This window comes from Crinia signifera, chromosome 8, assembly GCF_055691185.1.
Source record: "Crinia signifera chromosome 8, ASM5569118v1, whole genome shotgun sequence".
Classification (NCBI taxonomy): Eukaryota; Metazoa; Chordata; class Amphibia; order Anura; family Myobatrachidae; genus Crinia; species Crinia signifera.
The window spans coordinates 81741462-81756795 of NC_139224.1; the positions used below are offsets into that span (position 1 = coordinate 81741462).

A 15334-nucleotide genomic window follows, 5' to 3' on the forward strand; every position below is an offset into this window, starting at 1 on the left:
CAGCCCCTTGGACACTGGACACTGCCCCTGGACACAGCCCCTGGACAATGGACACAGCCTCTGGATACAGCTCTTGTACACTGGACACAGCCTGTCACCCTGGACACAGCCCCTGGACAATGGACACAGCCTCTGGACACAGCTCTTGTACACTGGACACAGCCGTCACACTGGACATAGCCCCTGGACAATGGACACAGCTGTCACACTGGACACAGCCTCAGGACACAGCTCCTGTACACTGGACATAGCCTTCACACTGGACACTGCCCCTGGACCATACTTGCCGACACTCCCGCATTTTGCGGGAGGCTCCCGCTTCAGCCACCATTCTCCTGGTCCCCCGCAAAGCCCCCCCAATCCCCCGGAATTTCAATGCCGAGCTGAAAAAAACAGACTGCGCATGCGCTAGTCCGGCGCGATGTGGGCGGGGCTTGGAACTACTACGCAACATAGCATGATGAGAGCCGCACGGGAGAGCCTGCTTGCAGTCAGCATTGCAAGCAGGGAGACTACGAGCAGCAGCAGTGAAGCCCGCCCCTCTGGCCTCTTCCCCTCACCGCCTCAACTAGGAGCTGCACGCTGGAGGCAGAGAGGAGGGGGAGAGACGGGGACCTGCACAGAAAGCAGCTGTGTGGAGACAGACAGACCTGCCAGCTGAGAGCTCGGAGGAGAGGCTGGGGGAGGAGCAGGACTAGTGCTCCGTCCCAGGTTAGTTCATGTTGTTCTGCCACAGAAGCTCCATACTGTCTGGTCCTGTGTGTAGGCAGCTCTGTAATGTGATGTTTCTTTTTGTGTTTACTTATTTAGCTTGGCACTGACTGTAATGTGTGTATGTAGGTGACCTATGGGTGTATCTATTACAGCTGGCAGTGTGTGTGTGTGTGTGTGTGTGTGTGTGTGTGTGTGTTTGTGTAGTCAGGTACTGACCCATGTCATTGTGTGTGAATACACTGGCACTGTGTGTGTATAGCCTAACACTGTTCTGTCTGTGTGTGTGTGTGTGTGTGTGTGTGTGTGTGTGTGTTTACTTGCAGTGATCCCTGTGAATTTTAGGCTGGCACAGAGAATTTGTTCATGTGTGTAGGTAGGATCCCTGTTTGTGTGTGTGTGTGTGTGTGTGTGTAGGGGGGGGGGACACGATAGTGACCCCTGTGTGTGTGTGTGTGTGTGTGTGTGTGTGTGTGTGTGTAGGCCAATAGTGTGACCAGTGTGTGTGTGTGTGTGTATGCAGGGACTGGTAGTGACCCCTGTGTGTGTCTGTGTGTGTGTAGGCCGATAGTGACCCCTGTGTGTGTATACAAGGACTGGTAGTGACCCCTGTTTGTGTGTGTGTGTGTGTGTGTGTGTGTGTGTAGGGGGGGGACGATAGTGACCCCTGTGGGTGTGTGTGCTCTGTGTGTGTGTGTGTGTAGGGGGGGAGGAGACGATAATGACCCCTGTGCGTGTGTGCTCTGTGTGAGTGTGTGTAGGGGGGGGGGGACGATAGTGACCCCTGTGTGTGTGTGTGCAGGGGGGGGGGGGACGATAGTGACCCCTGTGTGTGTGTGTGTGTGTAGGTCAATAGTGTGACCAGTGTGTGTGTGTGTTTAGGCTGGCAGTGACCCCTGTGTGTGTGTTTGTAGGCTGGTAGTGACCCCTGTGTGTGTGTGTGTTTAGGCTGGTAGTGACCCCTGTGTGTGTGTAGGCTGGTAGTGACCCCTGTATGTGTGTGTGTGTGTGTGTGTGTGTTTAGGCTGGCAGTGACCCCTGTGTGTGTGTGTGTTTGTAGGCTGGTAGTGACCCCTGTGTGTTTTTAGGCTGGTAGTGACCCCTGTGTGTGTGTGTTTAGGCTGGTATTGACCCCTGTGTGTGTAGGCTGGTAGTGACCCCTGTGTGTGTGTGTAGGCAGGTAGTGACCCCTGTGTTTGTGTAGGCTGCAGACACTCACGGATTTTGCAGGAGGCTCCCATTTTAGGCGTCAGTCCCCCAATTCCCCGCAAAGCCCTCCCAATACCCCTGAATACTCAATTTCCATCTAAAAATCCAGACCGCACAGTGCGAGTCTGTCTGCAATGGGGGCATGATCATGCCTAATAGGCCTGCCATGCACCCCTGGCAGTAGTTAGCATGAGAGCCGCCCAGGCCAGTAAAGCCTGCTGGCGGCCAGCCACCGGGGAGACCTTCCATCACAGCTTTCTCTCTCTAGTGGGAGTGGCAGTAGCAACGGATCCTCCCCTCTTGCCCTGACCCCTGCATGGTGGGAGCTGCACCTTGGAGACATCCAGGATGGTGAGAGGTGGGGAGCTAGTGCGGAGAGCAGTTGGTGGGGAGGCTGACAACTGGGAGCCCACAGGAGAGGCTGCGGGAAGAGCAGGAGTGCCAGGGCTGCAGGTTAGTGTTTCCTCAGCAGCTCCATTTGTCTCCTTTTTGTGTGTGTGTGTGTTTGTACAGGTGACCCTTGTTTTTTGGCTAGAGTAAGTTGGCCCCCGACCCCTTTGTGCAAGACACGGTCCCTCATCTGCAGGCCATGCAAACACTCGAAAATCTCATACCTCTCAATTACAGTTGGACAGTCTTGCTAATTGCAGACAGTCCCGCTGTACCTAAGGGGGGGCAGAGATCACTGGCAATCGCTGAAGAGATGCTGTGTTCATGTGCATGGCATCTCTTCAGTGCAGGGAGGAGGCATGCCCCCAAAATGATGAGAATGGGTGTTGCTACACTGGGCCACGCCCACTTTACTGGAGACCACACCCACTTTTGTAGCCCCACCCCCCCATCCTGGGTCGGGCGCGCCTCCGGCGCGGCAGGTCACAATTTCAGCCGTACACAAGTTGGGAGGTATGGAATCTCCCTGAAAGCAGTTTCAAAAAGTAGGCAAGTATGCCCTGGACACAGCCCGTCACCCTGGACACAGCCCCTGGACAATGGACACAGCCCGTTACCCTGGACACAGCCCCTGGACACGGCCCCTGGACAATGGACACAGCCTCTGGACACCGCCCCGGGACACAGCTCCTGTACACTGGACACAGCCGTCACACTGGACACTGCCCCTGGACACAGCTCCTGTACACAGCTCCTGTAAACTGGACACAACCCCTGTACACTGGACACAACCCCTGTACACAGCCCCTGTACACTGGACACAGCCCCTGTCACACTGGACACTGGATATATGTAGTCACACTGGACAATGTATATATGTCACACTGGACACTGGATATATGTCGTCACACTGGACAATGGATATATGTCGTCACACTGGACACAGAATATATGTCGTCACACTGGACAATGGATATATGTCGTCACACTGGACACAGGATATATGTTGTCACACTGGACACTGGATATATGTCGTCACACTGGACACAGGATATATGTCGTCACACTGGACAATGGATATATGTCACGCTGGACACAGGATATATGTCGTCACACTGGACACAGGATATATGTCGTCACACTGTACACAGGATATATGTCGTCACACTGGACACAGGATATATGTTGTCACACTGGACACAGGATATGTCGTCAGTCGTCACACAGGACAGGACACAGGATATATGTCGTGAGTGACTTGAAACACTGGACAATGGATAAGATATAGGCCGTCACACTGGACACAGGATATATGTCGTCACACTGGACACTGGATATATGTCGTCACACTGGACACAGGATATATGTCGTCACACTGGACAATGGATATATGTCGTCACACTGGACAATGGATATATGTCGTCACACTGGACACAGGATATGTCGTCAGTCGTCACACAGGACAGGACACAGGATATATGTCGTGAGTGACTTGTGACACTGGACAATGGATAAGATATAGGCCGTCACACTGGACACAGCCCCTTGTATTAATGCTGCCCCTGTACACATTGTACTACTCAGCAGCACTGCAGCCCCTGTGTGTGAGCACTGCAGCACTGAGTTAGTTAAATCACAAAAAAAACCACAGGGTTCAGGGCTAAATAAAATAAATCACAACACAGGGCTTAGGGCTAAATAAATCACATCAGGGCACGGGCCACAGGACAGCCCCTGGACAGTGGACACTGCAGCCCCTGCGTGTGAGCACTGCAGCACGACACAGGATATATGTCGTCACACTGGACACAGGATATATGTCGTCACACTGGACACAGGATATGTCGTCAGTCGTCACACAGGACAGGACACAGGATATATGTCGTGAGTGACTTGTGACACTGGACAATGGATAAGATATAGGCCGTCACACTGGACACAGCCCCTTGTATTAATGCTGCCCCTGTACACAGTGTACTACTTAGCAGCACTGCAGCCCCTGTGTGTGAGCACTGCAGCACTGAGTTAGTTAGTTAAATCACAAAAAAAACACAGGGTTCAGGGCTAAATAAAATAAATCACAACACAGGGCTTAGGGCTAAATAAATCACATCAGGGCACGGGCCACAGGACAGCCCTTGGACAGTGGACACTGCAGCCCCTGCGTGTGAGCACTGCAGCACCTAGTTAGTTAAATCACACTACAGGGCTCAGGCCACAAGTCTACAACACAGGGCAGTGAGGGCAGGTCACGGAGCACAGCACAGCACGGAGCACATGGCACGGAGCACAGCACAGGGCAGTGAGGGCAGGTCATGGAGCACAGCACAGCACGGAGCACATGGCACGGAGCAAAGCACAGGGCAGTGAGGGCACAGGTCAGGTCACGGAGCACATGGCACAGAGCACAGCACGGAGCACACGGAGCTTCCCAACCACCCTCTTCCCTCTCCAAGATTGGAGTGAAGATGGCGGGCGCGCGTGCGTCTTTCATAAGATCCCGCTCCCGCGAGAATCCGACAGCGCGATGATGACGTTCGGCCTCGTTATTGGTCCGGAATTCAGGCGGAAACACCCGAGCCGGCTCGGATCTGGCCCGGATCCCCGATATTCGGATCTGTCGGATCTCGGGGATCCGGACCCGCTCATCTCTAATTATTTCACTACCTGCAACCCACACACAGCCCACAAACACATTGGAAGCATATCTTTCTACACTTCTCAACATGTAAAGGTTGGTTTAATTTTAGGTAATATTCATTCTAATTAATACCTGGTTATATATGTCCAGGTAGTTATTTCATAACCATCTACACCCATTCAGAAAGTGTTTCTTTCTACTTTAAAAAGCAGGACACTCAATTCACAAGAGTCGACATGGGTCAACTTTTTCACTGTAACACAAACATACCAGTTTTTTATTATGAAAAAGACACATAAACCACATCTAAGAGCAACAATGATGTTTTTGGACTCAATTTCTACTTGCAATGGTGGAGCAATGTCCTATGTAACAGTGTTTGTAAGGGCAGGTGCAGATATAGTAGGTACACATACAAATGTGTAATGTTATATATATATATATATATATATATATATATATATATATATATATATATATATATACAGCAAGGCAAAGGCGTCACTCAGAGACTTATTTGCAGAAACTTCAATGCTTTATTAGCAAATAGGTTATCACCTATTTGCTAATAAAGCATTGAAGGTTCTGCAAATAAGTCTCTGAGTGACGCCTTTGCCTTGCTGTATTTCTGGACTTGGATGTCTGAGGAGGGCACCGGAGCAAGGAACTAACTATATTAACCAGTGGAGTGCCGGACCCTGTATCTCCTTTATTTATATATATATATATATATATATATATATATGTAAATGAAAAGGGGAACGAGTGAATGAGGGTGGAATGTGTGTTTTAAATAAAAATCACACATAATGTAAATGCATCCATGTTTGATGTAGTGATATTACTACATCACACATAAGATTATGGTAGGTACACATATAAATAAATAGGACCACAGCAATTATGGTTATTAATTAAAACATACACACAAACACCCCCAAGAATGTATTTTCAAAATAAAGGCAATGTGGGTACACATAGATAGTGTTTAAAATGTCACGTTAGAAATTACAAAATAAAGATGAAAAGAGGGATGAGATTTTGTTTTACTAGGGTGTTTATTAAGGTAGACAAAATAGTAAATAGAAATCAATCATGAGCTTAATTGGGACAAATTAAGTAATTGACACAATTAAGCTTGAAAGGAAATATTTGCAGTCCAATATATGTGAAGGGAACGCCACCGTGCACAGACGTACGCTTCTTCTCATGATCGGTGACACATGCTGAGTTTTCCATTTAAAAAGGCAAGAAACCCGCCCGTGCACTGTGGCATACGCTCAGATATACGGAAGGTGTCGGTGGCTAAGAGGGAGATCCGTCCGTGCATGGTGGCGTACGCTCAAGTGTATGCCACTCCCCATTGTCGGTGTCTGTGTGCGGCTGTTCTGTGGGTGGACTTGCGCTTACCGTGAGTGTACGAAAAACGCACGGTGTGACGGACCGTACGCACGTTTCACCGATCCGATCAGAATAAGGTCCATTGAGCCTTATTCTAGTTCACTCTTAGATGCAAATTCCTTCTCACATGGACAAAACCATGTGCACTGTAGGTGGGGGAGATGTAACAGGTGCAGATAGAATTAGATTTGGGTGAGTTATTTTGTTTCTGCGTGGGGAAAATAATGCCTAATTTATTGTTACACTGCAATATAGATCTCACTTTGAAGAAAAACCCCACCCAAATCTAATTGTCTATGCACAAGTAACATCTACCCCACCTGCAGTGCACATGGTTTTGTCCATTTGAGAAGGAATTTGCCTCTAAGAGTGAACTAGAAGAAGGCCCATTGCCTGGCTCTCTTTAGTAAGGAAAAATTATGTTAGCTGGAAACTTAAACTTCGAGGTACCCATGATCATGGTTGTCCACATAAGGAGTGTCTAGGGGAGGAGACTATGGACCACTTCATATATATCTCTTTAACATAAAAAATTTACAAAGCAGTTTTGGAAGCTTTGAGTTTTCACTACCTTTCAGGGCTAAGTTACCCGGAATGGGTCTATTGGGCATTCAAAGGTTATGGGCATATTGATTTATGCACAATTTTTATGATTAGTTTAGCGATTAGATATCACACATGGAATGCACAGTGTCATATAACAATGGGGCAGAAAATCCTTTCCGATAGGGAGGTGGTGGCTTAAATCCTGCATTGTGCTGATCAGAGCAAACCCACCGAGCACTTTGTGCTTGGCGGATTTGCTGTGATCAGCACACTACATATTATCAAATCCATGGTGACATGATCATCGCCCCTTGCCACCAGAGGCGTAGGGAGGGTGGAGCCGGCGGAGCACGAGCTCCAGGCGCAGAGACATCAAATGGCGCTGGAGCCGTGCAGCCTGCTCCCCCGCTCCCTCCCTGCACTTCCCGACACCACTCACTAAGCCACAGCGCGGGTAGCGCTGCCCGACTCTCCACCCCCCCCTCACCTGTGAGTGCAGCGGCAGCGCTGCCCGACGCCATTCAGTGAAGCCACATAGCCGCCCATCACCCCCCTTCTCACTCGCGCGGGCAGAAAACACAGCCCCGGGAGCTGAGTCTTGTTGCATTGATTGAGTGACAGGTTGCTGCTGGGCTGGCTGGAGGTAGGGGGCGCTGTTTACAGAGGCAGCCTGTATTTTCTGTATAGTTCCTCCCAGGCAGTGCTCACTGATCCGTGGCTGTGCTCTGTGAGAGAGCAAGCAAGCCAGGAGAGGGGAGAAACAGCTGCCTGTACTTTTATCTGACCAAGGCCAGGATGGTTTATGCTGGGGGGAGCCAGGGGTTGGTCCTGATGTTTGTTTGAGGGTGGAGGGTGTATGCTATGTTTACATATTGTGCATGTGTATGTATGGTACAGTATATGTGTGTACATGATGTGTGTATGTATGGGATGTGTGTGTGTGTACATGATGTGTGTGTTTTCCTGATGTATGTACTATATGCATGCATGTGTCTTTTGTGTACATGTGTGTGTATGTATGCTATGTGTGTACATAATGTATGTGTGTACATGATGTGTATATGTGTACATGATGTATGTATGCTATATGTGTGTTTGTGTGTGTAAATAATGGATGGTATGTGTACATGATGTGTGTAGGTATGTATCATGTGTGTGTGTGTGTGTATGTAGGTTATGTATGTGTATGTACATGGTGTGTGTGTGTGCGTGTATGAATGGTATGTATGTATGTATGTGTACATAATGTGTGTATGCTATGTGTGTGTGTGTACATGATGTGTGTATCTATGGTATGTGTTTGTGGGTATTTGTGTATCTATAGTTATGTGCATGTACAGAAACCCACCCATGAAAACCCTGCGTTTGCCCCTGCTCCTAGGAGTGCAGCGGCAGCGCTGCCCGACCCCACTCAGTGAAGCCACAGCGTGGGCAGCTCTGCTAAGAGTGCAGCCGCAGCGCATCCACAGTGCGGGCAGCGCTGCCTGACCCCCCCCCCCCCGTCCTGAACAGAGCAGCGGATCCCCCCAGTCAAGCAGCGGGCTGGCACTGGAGAGCAGGGGATAATGAGGCAAGCAGCGCCCAGTGGACGGACCAGTAGCTGAGCAGTGGCTGGTGCTGAGGACCAGCAGACCCACAGATGCTGGTGAGAAGACTTGCCTCCCATACTCTGTTCCCCTGTCATTTCATCCCAATTATCTCACTCCCTCTTGCCCCTTATCACAGCCCCTCCATCACCTCACCCTCTCTATTGCCCCCTGTTGTCTCACCCCCTCTCAAGTAACCCCTGGTCACCTCACCCCCCCCCCCCCCCATCACCTCACCCCTTTACCCAACCAAGCATCTCACCCTCCCTATCACTCCCCTGTTGCCTCACCCCCTCTCACCTAACCCCCTTTCACCTCTTCTTCATCACCTTACTTATTCGCCCCCTGGCACCTCACCCTGTTCTCACCTCTCCCCCACACCATCTTTCCTCTTTTTCGCTCTCTTCCCATCCCCTTTTCTCTCTCCTGTTCTCCCACCCACTCAGTCACCCTCTCTCTTCCCTGCTGCCCCCCCCCCCCACCGCTGTCTCCTCTCTCCTTACTCTCTCCGACCTGCCACCTCTCTTTCTCTCAACCCTCACTCACCAACCCCCAGCCCATCTGTGGCTTTATGTGTAACGGGTATAATAAAGTTTGCTAAATTGTGCAATGGGCATTATGGTGTGTGGTATATTGTTAGGCTGCGCCCCCCAAGAGCCTCGCCTACTACAAATCGGGGGGGGGGGGGGCATAAAACATGCCTTTGCTCCGGGCACCGTGGCACCTAGCTACACCACTGCTTGCCACGCCTCTAAAATGGCGTGGATAGTGGCGGTGTGCGACTGCAATCCATTCATCCATCCAAAATCATTCTTCAGAGACAGTAAAGACAAGTTTTTGCAATCATTTTTGAAATTTTACTACAAAATTAAAAGAATCAAGAAAATACGCATTTCATTGAAAAACAAACAAATGACAATAATAAAAAATGGGATAATTATAAATATGATGGGGGAATTGTTCGATAATCAGTCTTTTGGTAATAAAGTCAAGGCATGTAATGCACGTCCAAAGGGGTCATCACGTGCAAGGCTCTTCCGCCACATGAACTCCTCCAAGTAGCTTTGAAGCATGTGTCTGGCAGTCCCCCGGTGGCGTTTGTTGCGCCACTTACACGCCCCCCACATGCGCTCTATATTTTGGGTATGCACCCCTGTTGTAGGATCAACAAAATTGTACCTGTGATTGACCCGGGCATGGTCATATCCTGCTGCTTGTAGCTGGGCCATACTATAGGCCCTCCAACAGTCAGTATACACAGTAGACCCAGGTTCAACGATCTGTATTATAGCCGCCATAAGGGTGTTGGCGTCCCGAGTGTCAACTTTCTTCGCGAAACACTGCCCGGTTTCGCAACAAATGCCGCCAATACATTGCTGGGGTAACACCCGGCCCACATTAGCCTGCCTCTTAACAAAAAGAGTCTCATCGACCTCGACGATCATGCCGGGACCACGCCATGAGGTCAAGCAGGCAGGCCTCCCGCATGTACTTGTTATAAAGTACAGCCGTTTTCTTCGACATGTCCAGGTGCCTCTCACAGTAGTCGACACTGGTCATCTCCTCGACCCAGAAGAAGATGAAGCGGACCACGGTCACAAACGGCAAGCGGCAGCCAGGGAAAAACATTGCCGCTCGGAGACTCCTTTTCAGGCGGCAGTCCCTGACGTTACAGCGCCACATGGTCTCCTTGAGGTTCAGCCGCATGGGATGGCCATTCCCACGCGTAGCCTCCGCTGGCAGCAGATGGTGACGCTGCAGAAACGCCACAGCCTCCGCCTCAGTTGTAGGCAGGGTGAAGAAACTCGCCTCAGCCATATCGGAGGACACCGATTCCAGCAGACAGCAATCCACACCACTGCAATCCACAGCAATCCACAGCACAGGACTCAGGATAAGCAGGGTATCAGGATCAGCACAGCAATCCACAGCACAGCACAGGATTCAGGAACAGTAGCAATCCACAGCACAAAGCACAGGATCAGCACAAATAGTGTTTAAAGCACGGAATCAATTTGGAAGATTTCACCAGCAAAGGATCAATCAGCCAAAATCAACCAGCAACTAAACACACGTCTTACTCCAACCAAGACAAAACCCACAAAGAAATTAGGGACAAGCAGTCAGAAGGGGCCGGATTGGGAAGGGACCGGGTTATAATAGTAAATATTGACAGTGATGAGATGATATCCTGCTGTAACTGTGCAGATTACATAGGGCAGATTTCATGTTTACATAGAAACACACATTAAAACATATGTTTCTAGGAAGAATTGATAAGAGGCAGGACTACAAGGGTTAAGTGGGCCTATTACAGAAGGGCCTACATAGCGGGAAAAACCTAGGGGGAATGTGCCTGATGAAAATCGGGTTCATCGCGACCATCGGTGGCATTACAGGTAACATTCGACGCGACCGACGCGATTGAGGCAATTTTGACATAAAAACGTAACCATCGGGCACATCGGGACCATTGCGAGCAGCTATTTACAGGTACCCGACGCGATGAACGAGATGCCGATTAAAATGGAGAGGGGAAAAAAAGACATTGTCAGTATCACACGTGTCAGGACCATCGTTACCATACCAAAATGTGCACGACACGACGCGATGATAAAGATGGACCAGATGTATATCTTTGTGGCCGTGCTAGGAAACAAGTACCGAAAATTTAATTTATTATGCCTAGAGGAGGGTACAAATGACAGACCCAAAGATAACAATAATGCCTCATCTGTGGTTAATTGATGATCAGAGAGGTTAAATATTAAGCCCTTCTCCTCCAGCCTTTTCTCCTTGTCCCCCCTCTCCCTGGGTGGGGCCTTCAGCCTTTCCCCGATTTGGGTCTGCCTGAAATGTTCCACCACAGCCTAAAAATCGGTGGTAGGTGGGAACCAGAATCAGAGTCAGAGGCTGACTGTAGGCTGTCTTGGGGCCTCTTTGTCTCCTCCGACCTCTAGATTCACCACTCAACCACTTATACTTGGTGTGTATATTCACTGGTGACTGTCATTTCTTTCGTTATAATACAACAGGCTCTATAGTTAACAACTTGAAGTTGACTTTTTTTACACCAATTATCATTATTGTCAGTTTTTAGTGTGTTAAGTTTTTCAAAATTAAATACACTTTGCGGGTAATTATGCTTGGACTGGATGGTGGGGCGTCTGCACATGCACATGTGTGTATTTCACACTCACTGAGCCGTTCACTCCAGAGGGGGTGGGCCGGGGTGGACATCGGGCCAGTGTAGGGGAAAGCCCGATTTTTTATGGCATCCACATGAAAATGCTGGGTGTTCCCTCTAGGAACGCAGGTGGGCCGATACCTGCCAAGGGCAAGCAGCTGACGTCACATAAAGCCCAGGTTGCGGTTGCCGTCTTGTTATTTACTACAATTTAATAAACAGTATAAGCTTGTTTGTTGCGGATACAAACTGTGTCTGTTGGCTTTGGATACCTAGGGCTTGGTTATGCACACCTTAATACCTTTAAGAAAAAGTGCACAACTGTATATACTATTGTATTGTGGTCTAACGCATAAAACAGGTTAAATAGCAAAGAGGAGATATAACAGTATATTTTCATATGTACAGTATGACTATTTACAGCAATCAGATACCTCTAGCAATCTAGATAGAGTTACAATAAAATTATACTTATACAAACAGTCTTTAGTATTTCAGCCAATGGATATAACGAACATAGATGAGAATTACAACCAACACATGCATACATACATATGCTACTCTGGATCCAGGTTATCCGTCGTCAAGCAGAAGACATCATAAAGTGAGTGTGTGTGTGTCCATATTCCTTGCTGATGCCTTATATTTATGTAGTGTATACAGCTTGGTTGGGGGAGAATCGGCACTCACCCTTGTAGAAATTTGGGGTGAGCGGGTTCAGATTTCTGAAATCCTAATACCACCGAACACCCCAGATCTGAGAATAGACCCGAGCATTGTTCGGGGATTCAAACCATGCTCGGGTCTTAGAATGCTGCAAAACGTCATCAACCACCCGTCAGATCTCACAAGATCTAGACTTGGTATAAGTCCCAGGCTATCGCCGCCATCTTTACTTCAGCATTGGAGAGGGTAGTGGGTGGACGGGTCTCTCTGGTGGCTTGTGGTGGTCTGTGGTTGTCTGTGATGGTCTGTGGTGTTGGCGACCTAGTGAATAAGTCCATTCCTGTGCTGCCTAGTGCTGGTGTTCTGTGCTGCCTAGTGCTGGTGTCCTGTGTTACCATAAGTCCATTGGTGCTTCCAATAATACTGCTTTATAATTTCAGTCCAGTTATACTGCCGTTAAAGTCTAGTGATACTGCTGTATCATTCAAGTCCAGTGATTCTGCTGTATAATTCCAGTCCATTGATACAGCCATTAAAGTCCAGTGATACTGCTGTATGATTCCAGTCCTGTGATACTGCTGTTATAGTCCAGTGATACTGCCATTAAAGTCCAGTCCAGTTATACAACTGTATAATTCTATTTCAGTGATACTGCTGTATAATTTCAGTCCAGTAATGCTGCCCTTAAAGTCCAGTGATACTGTTGTATCATTCCAGTCCAGTGATACTGCTGTATCATTCCAGTCCAGTGATACTGCTGTATCATTCCAGTCCTGTGATGCTGCTGTTATAGTCCAGTGATACTGCCATTAAAGTCCAGTCCAGTTATACAGCTGTATAATTCCATTTCAGTGATACTGCTGTATAATTTCAGTCCAGTAATGCTGCCGTTAAAGTCCAGTGATACAGCTGTATAAATACAGTCCAGTGATACTGATGTTAAAGTCCAGTCCAGTGATACAGCTGTATAATTCAAGTCCAGTTATACTGCTGTATAATTCCAGTACAGTTATACTGCTGCATAAATTCAGTCCAGTGGTACTGCCAATAAAGTCCATTGGTACTGTCATTAAAGTCCATTCCAGTGATACTGCTGTTTAATTCCAGTCCAGTGATAATGCTGTATAATTCCAGTCCAGTGATACTGCTGTATAATTCAAGTCCAGTGATTCTGCTGTATAATTCCAGTCCATTGATTCTGCCGTTAAAGTCCAGTAATACAGCTGTACAATTCCAGTCCAGTGATACGGCTGTATAATTCTAGCCCATTGATAGTGCTGCATAAGTTCAGTCCTTTGGTACTGCCGTTAAAGTCCAGTCCAGTGATACAGCTGTATAATTCCAGTACAGTGATACTGCTGTATAAATTCAGTCCAGTGTTACTGCCGATAAAGTCCATTGGTACTGCCATTAAAGTACAGACCAGTGATACTGCTGTATAATTCTAGTCCAGTAATACTGTCGTTAACTTCCAGAAGAACCAAAGTTTGGAGAATAAAATAGTGAAAAAACAATAACCACTTCATATTAGTGCTGGATGCCATGAGAATATTTAGAATGAGAATACCAAATTATTCATGACCGCTTTGGAACTCATCCTCAGAAGAAATTATTTTTTGTTTGACAGTTTCTTTTACATATTTACATTGTACGCCAATGTCTTCATGCTCCAGGAGGAGCAGAACATGTTTTCCTCTAACCCAAACTCAGCAGCAAATATATGTTTTTTTGCTGCTATATAGATGATGTGTTTCTGCTATGGCAGTCAAACATGGAAGCCTTACAACAACTGGCAACAGAGATCAACTTGAAGGATTCCTCAATTAAAATAACAATACAAGCTGATAGTGAGATGATCAACTACTTGGATGTGAGGATCTACAGATAAAGGCACACTGAAAACAGCAGTGTATTATACCCCTTTTCCACTAGCCTAAATAACCTGTGTTTTTGCATGGGAGTGCACAAAACCCAGGATTTTAGGCAGGTGGAAACGCTCCCTGTAGAAATAACCCGGGTTGTGAGACCCGGCATTTCTACCCGGGTAGCGACCAGGGTTGAATACGGGTTTAACCTGGGTCACTGTGTAGTGTAAACGGGTAACCGGGGTCGATGTGACCTGGGTCCCATTCACTACAGTGCAAAAGCCGGCGCTGAGAGATGCTTTCATCTCCCAGCACCTCCCCGACCCCACCTCCCGGAGATGTCACCCGTCCAGCATTATGCCGGGTGGGGACTCTAGTGTGAACGGGTCTGCAAGCCGGGTCGCACCCAGGTTGTAGCCGGGTACAAAATCCTGGGTGCGACCCGGCTTTCAGATGGAAAAGGGGTACTACAAACCACAGAGAAAAACACATTGCTCAAAGCCTCCAGTCACCATCCCAGAGCTATGAAAAAAGGACTCCCCAAGGCTCAACTGATCCGCAGTGCTGGAATCATCAGTGACCCTGATAAACTGGAAACTTAACTGAACGATTCATACAAAGGGTGTATAACCCCTCAGAGTTGAAAGAACAGAAGAGAGCTGTTATGAATCTACCAAGAGAACAATCGCTGACCCCCAAAATTCGGAAAGACACTAATATCCTACCATGGACAAGTAAGTACAACACTTCCAGTCCGGTTATCCCCACAGCAAATAAAGCATTATGGCCCATTGTATCCACGGTTACCAGTCTACTGTGTTTTAAAAACAAAAGATCAATGGCCTGCTTTATGCAAGGAAGAAACATTAAAGACGTGGTAGTAAACACCTATATAACAGGGTTAAAAAAGAGTGACAGTTCCGATGTCCCTGGGATGGTTTTTCTGAAAAAAGGGTGTTAAAAAATGTGTCCAGTGTGTCACAGACAGAACATGGTGACAGGCCCAACATTTCAAAAGTCCAACGACATCTAAGCCATAAAAAATCAAGCATGTTATGTCATGCACGTCTTCAATTCAAAACCGGCATTCATAGCATGAAGAAAATCTTTTTATTTCATACAGTAGGTGCAG

General features: G+C 47.8%; 1 protein-coding gene across 2 annotated transcripts in view; it reads left to right on the forward strand.

Annotated features, from left to right (window-relative positions):
* The first annotated feature begins 381 nt into the window (after window positions 1-381).
* Window positions 382-15334, forward strand: part of LOC146026250 (flavin-containing monooxygenase 5-like) — a 138870-nt gene continuing 123917 nt past the window's right edge. The window contains exons 1-2 of one of the 2 annotated variants that reach the window (XM_083156740.1): window positions 8410-8543; window positions 12162-12275. In XM_083156740.1, coding sequence (XP_083012866.1) covers window positions 12192-12275 — 84 coding nt within the window. In that variant the 5' untranslated portion in view covers window positions 8410-8543; window positions 12162-12191. Of the gene's footprint in view, window positions 712-8409; window positions 8544-12161; window positions 12276-15334 lie in introns of those variants that run through there. The other variant, XM_083156742.1, reaches the window with a different exon arrangement.